Source organism: Puntigrus tetrazona, chromosome 12, assembly GCF_018831695.1.
Source record: "Puntigrus tetrazona isolate hp1 chromosome 12, ASM1883169v1, whole genome shotgun sequence".
Taxonomy (NCBI): domain Eukaryota; kingdom Metazoa; phylum Chordata; class Actinopteri; order Cypriniformes; family Cyprinidae; genus Puntigrus; species Puntigrus tetrazona.
The window spans coordinates 11,823,451-11,835,132 of record NC_056710.1 but is presented as its reverse complement, the minus strand read 5'-3'; the positions used below and the strand labels follow the sequence as shown (position 1 = coordinate 11,835,132).

Sequence of the window (11,682 nt, the reverse complement as noted above, 5' to 3'; positions counted from 1 at the left end):
AAACAGTGAATATATTTATTATGGAAGGTAATTAATGTTAACAATAATTATTACAAAAGCAATATCACTATTCTACTATATTCTGGCCCAGCTCTTCTACCGAGTCAGACTAATGAATGGGAGACAGTTCTTTCCCTTTGACTTTTAAAATATTATCCAACAAGATGTACAGTTCATAATAACTTTTTTTTTTTTAAAGAATAAAATAAATCTTAAAGAAGTTCATTCTGATGTTCATGGAAGTTGTCTGATGGATGACTTGAATATATAAAGCAGAATGTGGACCATGTGTTTCTTTTCATTCATACATTTCCCATCAGTGCTGATTTAGACAATGAGAAGTACTTGACTACTTCAGCAAGGGCCTCTTTCTCTTTCCTCAAACACAAAGCTGAGGACCATAACTCTACAGTAGGTTTTTCTTAAGTTCACCAAGACAAGTTCACAATTTTTGATCCATCACTCTTCAACAAAACCTCTCTTCATATTAATAATGAATAGTCTTTGAACATCCACAGGCCTCTTTGTAAAGAAAACCCTACATTAAAACCTGGGCACAGCAAGAGAGTACCTTAATTGCACCAACTTAACCACAGTGGATAAATATATCAAACAGCCCTGGGAAGTGTATCTGTTCACTCCCCAGGATGTTTCAACACTTGTGTATGGTCACTGAAGCTAAGCTCTTTTTGAGTGTCCTGCAAAATTTTGCCATTTAAGGAGCAGTTTCTTCAGCACAGCAGTTCTGGAAGGTCCTCGAGCTGTACCTAGTACTATCTGGACTCGCCGTCTTTATGTGTAGTAAAAAGGGCCAAGTCTCCTGCTGGGCCAAGTCTGGGCCCACGGGGTGGAGTGGAAGATCTGTTCACAGATGGAATGAGAGGTGGTGGAGCCCCAACAGACAAAGGCCCAACTAGACCTGGTGCCTTGGCTAGAATGCCATTAGGTACGTGAGAATGTGAATGCAGAGGTCCCAGTCTAGAGTAGAGGCCAGGATGATGTGATGCTTGTGCAGAGGCTGGTTGGAGGTGAGGGTGGGATAGCAGCCCTGCGTGAAGCTGTTCTAGGTGGGCAGCATGAGACGGGCTAGGAAGGTGATGGGTAGCCAGGTGCGGATGGGCATGCATCCCAAAGTACCGTGCTCTCTCCAGGTCTTCCCGCAGTAACTGATCATGTTGCACCTCATTGAATTGGTGGGACATCAAACCGAACTCTGGCCTGCCTGCTGAGGATGAAGCAGAGGATGTAGAGGTAGGTGGATGGTGCGGGCTAGATGCCACAGCTGCTGCCGCTACTGCAGCTCTCTCGGCCTCCAAAATACGATGTACCTGCTGATGCTGGAGAAGTCTAGACAAGTGTGGATCAGAGCGAAGTGCAAGGTGAGGATCTGACCTCAGAGCCAACACTTCCCTGCGCTGATCCCTCCAAGGATCCCAGGGAAAGCTGTGAGTGGCTTGGGAATGACCTTGTGGAGGACCATGTGGATGTGGTGGGAAACGATCGGCACCCAATACCAGTCCGGCTGTAGCTCCAGCACCACCAAGATAGGGATCAATACCCCGTGGACGATCTAAGAGGGACAGAGGATGGTGGGGAGTTGGAGGTAGAGGCATGCCAGGTGTAGGTGTCAATGAGAGGGTTGATGAAGGGGTGGATGCATGGTGTGGGTGCCGACTACTGAGCCGTTCAAAGTTGTGTGAAGGCACAGTAGAATGCGGTATGGAGATAGTGACTGGTTCAGGCTCCTCTTTACGCTCTTCTTTGACTTTGACTTGGGGCATAAGCAACCCAGAGGTCAGACCAAGTGCAGGTTTGGATACTGGAGTTGTGGTACGATCGGGTTTCTTGACTGAAAGCGAACTAGAAGACGCTGGACCATTGTTCTCTCGTTGTGAAGAATGGCTGGATTCTGTGACGAGTGTGTGCGGTAGCTGTCGATGAATCAGATCCAGAGGAGACGGGGCTAAGGGGACGTTAGAAGGAGAGCTAGTGAGAATAGATGATGTTGAAGATCGAGGTCTGTCTGGTGCTGCGGAAGAAGCTGACGCTGGTGCTCTGGATGCAGAATGTTGTCTCTTGTCTGACTCCCGTTCTCTTTCTCTTTCACGCTCTCTGCTTTGGCCATCCGATTGAACTCCACCTCCGCTCAATGGGCCCAAGCCATTTAGATGTGAACTGGGGGTGCTGCTGCGATGCTTGAGGGATGGGACACCAGGTGACATTCGCACTGGCTGGCGTCCATACAAGAGACTGTCTCTGTGTGAAACAGTATTAAACCAATTAAGCATTTGTGAGATGCAATACAGAATTAATTTTCAATCCACTTTTCAAATCAAACTACCTAATAACAACAATAATTTATGTCATGTCATACCTGTCCTTTTCATCTTTTATATGAGTCGGTTCCCTTCTCTCCATATCCTTTACTCTATCATCTCTTTTCTCTGGTCCTTTCACCCAGGATGATCCAGAGGGGAAAGAGGCAGGGGTAACATGGAGACGATTCCATGGATCATGGGGGTTACCCAGTCCTCCAACAGTACTTGCAGAGGGCTCAGTCTTATGTCCAAAAACATTGGCAACTAAAAGAAAGTGTATGACCTTTGATTATTCTTTGAATGTGACTGAAAATACTAGTTAAATTAACTTATGCAAAACCTTGTAATAAAATGCTTAGGAAATGTTGGAAAACCAACACACAAATTAGAGCAGCAATTGTCCACTGGGGGCCTTTGCAAACTTGGGGCCTAAAGACGACTATTTAAAATCAGTCTAATTAACTAGGAATCAAAATATCAAGATAAATCAAGGTTTGGAAAATTTATTTTCTTTGAGAAGCAGTAAACTGATGAAATCTTATAACTCCTATAAATTAATATACATTCAAGTAATTCCAAGTTGTGAATAAAATATATATTTTAAAAATGAGTAAGTCATAAGAACTACCTTGTGGAAAAAAAAGGTTTAGAACCAATGTTAGAGTCATCTGATTAATACATATTCTTAATAAACAAATTAGCATGACAAACCTATTGTGGGGCTGCCTAGGCCTCCAAAGGCACCAGAACTCAGGGCTCCCAAAGAAGGGTAGGAGGATGTACGAACATATGGGTCTGTAACACGAAACCCGGTCATTAGTGATAAAATCAGCTAGACGCAGAGGAAATTATGCTCTACAAAGCTAGCAAATGAAGCAAGCCTGAAGAACAGATCTGCACAGAGCAACAAGAGCAGCATGGGTAACATTGGCTTTTGATGCCCCTACTTTTTCAGAGACAGTCTCTTACCCAGATGTGCTGCTGAGGTGAGGAAAGAGGAATGGGGCGTTGATGGAGGCATGAATGGTGTGGAGGACGGATTGACTCCACCTGAGAAGACATGGGTCAACTCAGACAAAATCTTTAACACCCATAAATGGACTACCATTGAGTGTTGACATTTAGCCAAGTTTGTGATTTATATCCTCCTTAAGGCTTTCTAATTTAGAGCCCTTGTACGGCAGCACAGTAGTGCTGTAATAATCCTTTAGCTCTGAATGTGTTATTCAGGTAGAAACAACCCACTTCAATAGCTTAAAAGCAATAGCATCAGTACAACCACAGGCTTATATCACCTGCAGAATTCCTAAATTGGTTGCAGAGATAAGTGTAAGCATAACCCACCAGTGAACAGGCTTCCTGGTCTTGTAAGATCAGGAGTTGGGGCAAGGGGACCACCAAGTTGTCCTAAACCTCCTAGTCCACCAATACCAGGGCCAGGCAGTCGAGGCAACAGGTCATTGCGGAAGTCCAGCTTTTGTGGATCAGCATGCATAAACTAATTAAGAAAGCAAAAGAAAAATATGGTCAACAGAACTGATGCAACTTATTTTAAAACATCTCATTAAAGGAAAAATAAAACATAACATTTGAACCATTTTGTAATTTTTGGCCTTAACGCATTAGAGCTAAAAATAAATCACAGATAAACACAAAAACCTTGACTTTTTCTTGATGCCTTAGAATCATCCAAGCAACACGGACATGCATAGCGCACCATTTTCCAGGTTTCTGTAAAGAAATAATCCAAATACAGTAAGAAAACAATTGTCTGCTAGTGATTTAATGGTCAAAAACTAAAATAAATCAAGTACAAAACATAAGATTAAACTTACATTACTGACTTTTGGTGGTGGTGCAAATGGGTCTGTTAACTGTGAACAGGAACATCATACATTATTTAGAAGTCTCTATAATCTCTATAAAGTTACAATTAGGATGTTTGACGCAAATATGCATGATAGGGCATTTTTACCCTTGGAGCTTTAGGTGGAAGGTGGGGTGGTACAACTCCCAAACCAGCAGCCATCTCTGGAGCAGGTCCCTGAAGGGCAACAAGCTGTCAATAACAACAAACTCTTCAAAGCCACTTCATGGGCTCATAAATGGGCTTATAAATAGGACCAAATGTGGCTGGATTGGTGCCAAACATTGCTTTAACTTAAAGTGTTGATCCTTACAAATCAGATTGTGCTTGAACTTTTAAAATGAATACCTTTAACATATTCAAATTTTCTGACCTTACAATATATAAGCCATAAACTCTTCCATCACAGGACAACACAAACATGCCTGTAGTACATATTACTGTTAAAAAAAACCTTTATTATAAAGACAGCAAACATAAAATAAGCTTTAACTCCAGAGGTTGGTCATTCATAAATTCCTTTTATCATTCATTCATACATACATAAATTCATACTAAATTGAGTGTTTGTGTCTTTGTAATAAACCACAAGCATTATTTCAATTCTGATGAACCTGCAATCAAGTGATATCAAGTCCTTATTTTGAGATTATTATAAATATCTTAAACTCCAACCAACTAATTTGTGTGAAAGTAATGTTTTTAGTACAAAAACATTTATAAATGAAACTTAATATTTATGGTGACACTTAAAACTTGAAATAGGGAACATTCACTACTAAATAATAATAAAAAAAAAGCTCCTTGTTCGTAAAAGCAAAACAAAAAACAGTAAGTAGACGAGAAATTTAGATGTAGGGGTAGGATTAAGGAATGTAGAATATGGTCATGCAAAATAAAGCATTAATATGTGCTTAATAAGTACTAATAAACAGACAATATGCATGCAATTAAGAAACTATTTAATAGTGAACATCCTAAATATTCTAAATATAGAATATTTATATAATTTAATTAAATATCCTAAACATCCTAAATATTTGCAGCAACAAAAGTACACTGTCAAACATTACAGCAATTTAATATAGGCCTATTTTAAAATTTGAAAACAATTTTCGTTATATTAGAATGGTGGAAAAAATTACATTTTCTTTTTAGGATTCTTTTATGAACAACATGTTAAAATAAATAGCAGTTCATTTATTCCTTTAATATCACGTTATAATCAATTTAATGCATCCTATCCAATTTAAAATATTAATCTTAATTTTTGAACAGTTGCTTACATTAGGTAAATATGCTGACTACTGTTTGATGAAGTGCTTGTCCTTTTTATGCTCTCATGTGGTTGACAGACAACATATCTCCTCAGGATGATATTAACATTTATACACAAAGCTTTTATATTTTAAACTAATTCCAAATAACAAGTAACTCTTACCTTAGGCTGAAAAGCTCCGTGCAATGATCTGAAAGGTCCTGTGGGTGGAAGAACAGGCACTGGGGGTGGTGGGTACGGAGGAAAAAACTTTGTGAAGAGAAAAGAAATCATTAATAACCACAAACTAGTAGCACTTATATATTCTACAGAGACGTGCTATACTGACAGCAAAAAAAAAAACAACAACAAAGAAATTATATTAAATAATAAAAAAACCCCAACTTACTGTGCTTCGAAAGAGACCATCTATTTTGCTTGGATACTTGTCAAACTGAAACACAACAAGCAGAAGATAAATCTCAAAGTGTGAAATTTCATAATCAGCCGCTTTTTGAAACTAGTCATGGGCTAAAGTTGACTCCTCACCAGTGGTTGTGGTGCAGCTGTGGGATGTAAGAAGTGTTGGTGAGTATGAGTATGCTGGTGCTGGTGATTGTGCTGATGGAACTGGTAGGCCATTGTAGGGATGGACGTTTGGGCCTGGGAGGATCTGTTAGATGTCCCAGAGCTCGAGCTTGACACGGATGGTCCTACAGGTGCAGAGCCAGCATTTGAGTCCGTCAGGTCCTGATCTATTAATCAAAGAGAAAAAAGAACTTCATCTTTCTGAACATGAACACAAATTTCATTTCATTGTCACTAAAAATTGTTGCTAATCCAGTTAACAGTCGTTAGTATTTAGTATTTCTCACATAATGTCTGGTAAAGTTTGTTTTACCTGTTGAAGTGTGGGGTGACACCTGCAGGAGAGGAGGTGGTGGGGGAAGGTTGGGGGACGTCGTAAAGACGGCACCAGGACTTGGTCGAGAGGAGGGCATTACTGTCCCAACACCACCTGGGCCTCGAACAAGGGACGCACTTGTAGCAGGAGTAGGTGGTCTAATTGATGAAGAGGCTGACGAAGATGGAGGCTTGCCTGAGGTACTGCTCCTGATGGAAAAACCAAAAACACATCATTTGTTTAGTAAATGCAATCTGTCTTTCATTTTAATAGATACGCGCTCGCTTTTAAATAATGGCATAAAATGTAATTTTACTGCACTGACCTGTTGTTGCTGTAAATTGGTTGTGACTTTCCAGGGAAAGGGAAAGGCTTGTGTTTGTGCTGTGGTGGGCTAGGATCATGCCGGTGATAGGGACCACCATTTCCATTACGCTGCTCTGGAAGTGAGTTAGAGACCGAGGCAGTGGAATGGGCTGCAAGGCTAGGCAGAGAGGATGAGGTAGAGATGGGCTCAGGGTAAGGCTGCTCCATACTCCTCTCCTGACTCCTCTCCAGACCAGAGACCCGAGGTGTGACTGACAGAAGCGAGCTATTTAAGAGGAAGAGAGGGCAACCGTTGCCCGCAGCAGCGCTTGCAGAGTTGGAGTTAACCGCTGTGGAAAAGAGATCCCTACAATGTAACGTATGTAACGTTCTTTTTCACGCTTTATGACAACAAAAATAACAGTTCCATGTAGGCTGCATTTTAATTAATTAACAATAAACAACTGTCAAATTCAAATGGCATAAACATCACTATTCCTACATAATGCACCATCTAGCAGCCCAATATATACACCTGATACTGCCAGCAGACATTTACCCTCTCTTGTGCAGACGATGAATGCTGGCTCCATATTGTCAGAAGCCTAAACAGTGGAAAAATTGCCTTTATCGAAACAGTACAATTCATCAAAATACATAAAGCACATTCAAGAATAATAAAGATTTTTACCTTATCCCCTGATTCACTTTCTGTATCACACTGTTGGTTAAAAATAAAGAGAAAGTAAAAAATGTAACAACAGTTTCCATTGTTTATGATACATCATCTTTAATACACTAAAACATACACAACCATTTAGTTGATTTAGGTTTTTTTTTTTTTTTTAAAGAAAATAGTATTTGATATTATTCAGCAAAGGATTCATAAAATTGATCCAACCAGTAAAGACTTTTACACTGTTACAAATTGTTGTTGTTTTGTTAAATAAATAAATACCATCAAGCTTTTCTTGAATAAACGCATCATGCTTTCCACAATACCATTTCATCAGTGATAATAAATGTTTCTTAATGACAAAATGAGCACAATAGAATAACTGACGACTATATGGCTGCTAAATTTAGCTTTGCTATCACAGAAATAAGTTGCATTTTCAAATATACAGTTATTTTAAATTGCAATAATATTTCATAATATTACTGTGAAATGTACTCTTTCTTGGTAATAGTAATACTAGTCATTCAAAAACATTAAACAGTCTTAGCACACAAACTGTTAAATGTTAGTGTGTGTAAACAATATGTATGCTTTGAAAGACCAAACTAATTTGAGTAAAGACTGAGCAAATAAAAACAAAACAACTCACAATATATCCTGTCTCCATGTGATTCCCAGATACCTGAAACAGACATTTGGGGAAAAATATGAATACAAACCAGGGTGAACAAATAGTTACATAGTAGCAAATATGTAATTAAAACAACCCAATAAAAATATAGCAGATCTAAATTTATTTTGTCTTGCGTTATAAAGGACATCGAAAAGTAGATGGTTACATGCAGACATTTAGGCATAAATAAATAATTGGTTGATATTTGGCCATTCTGACATACCAACAACATGATAACTTTGATAAACATAAATAGTTGTTCCTTTTGGCATTATTTTTTTAAACCTATTAATTGCAATTTCTGTTGCATTTAGATTATATAACCACAAACATGAAAATACATCAGCCATGGATCTCCTGGCTCTCCCAGCATCTGTACAGTTAAAAGATTTTTTTTGCATGCTGCTAGAACAGCAAGAAGCATATTCACACGTGATGCAAATTTTGTTTAGACCAGTCCTTGCGTCTAATTTACCAAACAAAAAGGCTCTTGACACTTCATGACCGCTCAATATTGAAAACGGTTTTTAAAATGATCAATTGATGTGTGTCAGACTTATCCACACAGGACTATTTTAAAAATGTTTGCTTGTTGCACCCAAAACATTACAGTTTTCCGCGGGTCTTTGCACGTACACAAATTTATTTTTTGGTGTTTATAGAACATAAAGTGATATGAAACTAAAACACTAACCTTGGCATCTCCCTTTCTCTTCAGTTTAGATTTGATTTTTCTACGCTGCTCCCAACTGTTGGTGTAAGTAGCAGGCGGTCCTTCCTCCGGCTCCGACAGAGGCCCTCCGTTTTCATCCAGGCCTCTCTTCCTTTTGATTCCTCTACCCATGAACAGGCCAGAACGTTCTGGAGGCTTTAGGGAGCAGTCCATCTATCAAAATAACACAGTACAGCATGTTAATTAATGCAACAAATATACTCTATACGGAGACCTTAATATAATATAGCTCTATACAGAGACCTTGCCGTTTATTCAGTTTCACATTGAATTTTAATATCTGCGAGTACATATTCGGCGTGTTTTATACAAACAATTACATGCAAAACAGCTCAACGTCTAATAAGCATATTGTACTGCAGTACTTAATACAAGACTAGTCAGTGAAGGATAAACAAACAAACCTCCAAGGCCTCTAGGCTTATGAAGCTGGCTATGGCGAATCCATCGATGATATCCTCCTCGCAAGACACCGATTCTCGTTTCCTCCGACGAGGAGGCCGGTGTCTAGCCCCGGGGAAGCCCGGTCTGCATTCTCCTCCGCTGGCGCGGAGCAGCGAGTCTCCCCTGCAGAGTTCTTGGTCCGAGGCCGAGGATGGCGACGAGGCCCTGTGCTCAGCGATATCCGCTCTCCTCCGCCGCCGCTCTCGGTCACGCTGCGAGCGGGAGCGACGGCTCTGCCTGAAGCCTCCGCTTCGACTGGGACCGTCCATGTCAATGTCCGACAAAGGCACTTAATAAAAACACACCCTGGTCCGGCCTGGGGGACTTTACAACTGATACTGAATAAAAACCAGCGCCTCCAGGACCAGTGTTGTGGATCTCGGATGAAAATGTGGTTTAAGGTTCCTCCTCGTCTTATAATTTAATCGAGTCCAGTGGAGGCTGTATGGTGTGAGCACACTGCAGTCTGAGTACAGTCATGTCTGGGCATCACCGGGCCTGTTTTATCCAATAACACAGCGATTATGAAAGCTTCTAGATATTCCACTTACTGTCTTTCTGTCAAGACATTGTCACTTTCATCTGGGAAAGAAAAAAAAAGAGAAACTACCGATCAGTGGCGCAGTAGGGTTTTTAAAGATTCAACATGGCTGGTTAACTAAAAATATGCTGATTTAATGCTGAAAGGGCACTTTTTTTAAACAGGCAAAATTAGCAAGACTAAAATGAACATCACTGAAGTGAGGAAGTATAACGATCACGCTTTCATGGCATAAATGACAATATTTCTACCTCTTAAGTTAGGGCTGAGTCTTTTTAAACTTTATTAAAAAAGGAAGATGATCAGCGCAAACAAAGCTCAATAGTGGCACAAAAGCGATCCTTTATAGACTAAAATATATTGGCCTAATCTTATTCCTGAATCTGAAGGAAATAAATCGGTTAATGGAGCGACGAGTTAAATCGCTCTCTCAGCTGACGATGTTAGCTTGCTAGTTAGCTAACCTGGTTAGGACCGCGGATTAAAACACATTCGTTTTAAGCGACTAAATTCGTAACGGTTTTGCTTACTATACTATAAATGGCATTATGAAAATTACTCGATTGTGATATTGACAACTATTTAACGGTTATTACATATCCAGTGTCAACAACCAGGCGAGCGAACGCTAACGTTACCACCTTACCACATATCAAATGTCATTTTTTTTTAAAGATTGATCTTTAAAAGATCAATCATTCGTTTTACAGCGGTCTAGATCGTTATTTCTCTTTTAGGACATCTGTCGAGGGGGCCGAAGGTATTTAATATGACTCCAATAAAACAAGCTAACCATGTAGCCTGTGGTTCGTTGACACCCCATCTTGCACTTCACATTTAAGAAGGAAATAAAACGAATTTCTCAGATCAGTACACGAATACAACCGATGAACGTAACACGACTTGTAATTATCAACGTTAGTCAAACTATTAATTTAAAAACTAAAACCGTAAGATGATTCGAGATACTAGCCTATTAGCTCTCTATGACGAGCAAAGGAGAAAAGGGGACACTGCGATGGGTTTTAATCTCAACTCAAGTTTAAAACACATTACATTATTTTTTGAATAAAACGAACCCGCTCTGTTTTGCTTCATTAACGATGCCCGTATACGCAGACACGAACAAAACGACAACTATATTTTCAATCACACCCACCACTCGCGCTGTAAAAAGGGCCATTTTCCTCTGGCTTCTGCTTTCACCCGAGCCTCCATTTAAAACGATAATAATATACGACAGGCCCCAAGGCCTCGGGCTGGAGTTGCACCGTCACGGATGTTGAGCGCAGCCCCGTCAGCGCAGGCTGGGCACCTCCTTCCGCGGCCCGCTGTGCGATCCACTGTGTGCGGTCAAGCTGGAGATTTCGCCGGTGTCCGCAGCAGAAGCTGTTTTTTCCTCTAGCGTAACGTGAAAACGGACTCACGAAAGCCTGCTTTTCGTCCCGATCGTCAAAACGGGACAAATGGATTTCTTCATTTTATTTGAGAAGCTGAGGCATACATGAAGCCTGGGTGGATAACCCGTAGCAGTCAAACTGCATTGTGTGCTTCTGTCGGGTTTTCTTCCTCTGTTGATTCGCTCAAAGCAGGCGGTACTGAATGTGACGACGGTACTGCCATCTACTGCCATCGAAGCGCGGTGTAATAACTTCTGCTCAGCTGTTCTTGCTGCACATTTGTTCTTAGCATCCAAAACAAGTGTATAAACAAGTGTTAAATTATATTTCCAAACGTATTTGAAATATATGTACAATTAACCGATGAAACCACGTATTTATATTTGTATTCTGGGGAAAATGCGGGTAAAATTATTATTATTAATAATAATAATTTAATTATTTCTTATTTATTTGATAATATATTATTATATTTTATTTTAAATATGGATCTTGGAGGTTACCTATGAAGTTATTTTACTTACAAATATGAAATTAAGCTAATAAAAATAAAGATTTA

General features: G+C 39.8%; 1 protein-coding gene across 3 annotated transcripts; it reads right to left on the bottom strand.

The window, feature by feature from the left end:
• Position 1: 1 nt before the first annotated feature.
• fbrs (fibrosin) lies at positions 2-11,294 on the bottom strand. 3 transcript variants are annotated; one of them, XM_043253486.1, is made up of 19 exons: positions 10,883-11,294; positions 9,143-9,764; positions 8,700-8,891; positions 7,982-8,014; positions 7,345-7,374; positions 7,213-7,258; positions 6,673-7,003; positions 6,345-6,556; positions 5,993-6,198; positions 5,853-5,897; positions 5,627-5,713; positions 4,294-4,362; positions 4,154-4,192; positions 3,978-4,049; positions 3,663-3,816; positions 3,288-3,368; positions 3,030-3,113; positions 2,375-2,582; positions 2-2,256 (listed from the first exon to the last, which is right to left on the bottom strand). In XM_043253486.1, the coding sequence occupies exons 2-19, from the start codon at positions 9,449-9,451 to the stop codon at positions 774-776; spliced, it is 3,681 nt and encodes a 1,226-aa protein (XP_043109421.1). In that variant the 5' UTR covers positions 9,452-9,764; positions 10,883-11,294; the 3' UTR covers positions 2-773. The 3 variants fall into 3 exon arrangements, with proteins under 3 accessions (XP_043109421.1, XP_043109422.1, XP_043109423.1); XM_043253487.1 differs by lacking the exon at positions 3,288-3,368; XM_043253488.1 differs by lacking the exon at positions 3,978-4,049 and having other exon boundaries at positions 4,163-4,192.
• Positions 11,295-11,682: the final 388 nt, after the last annotated feature.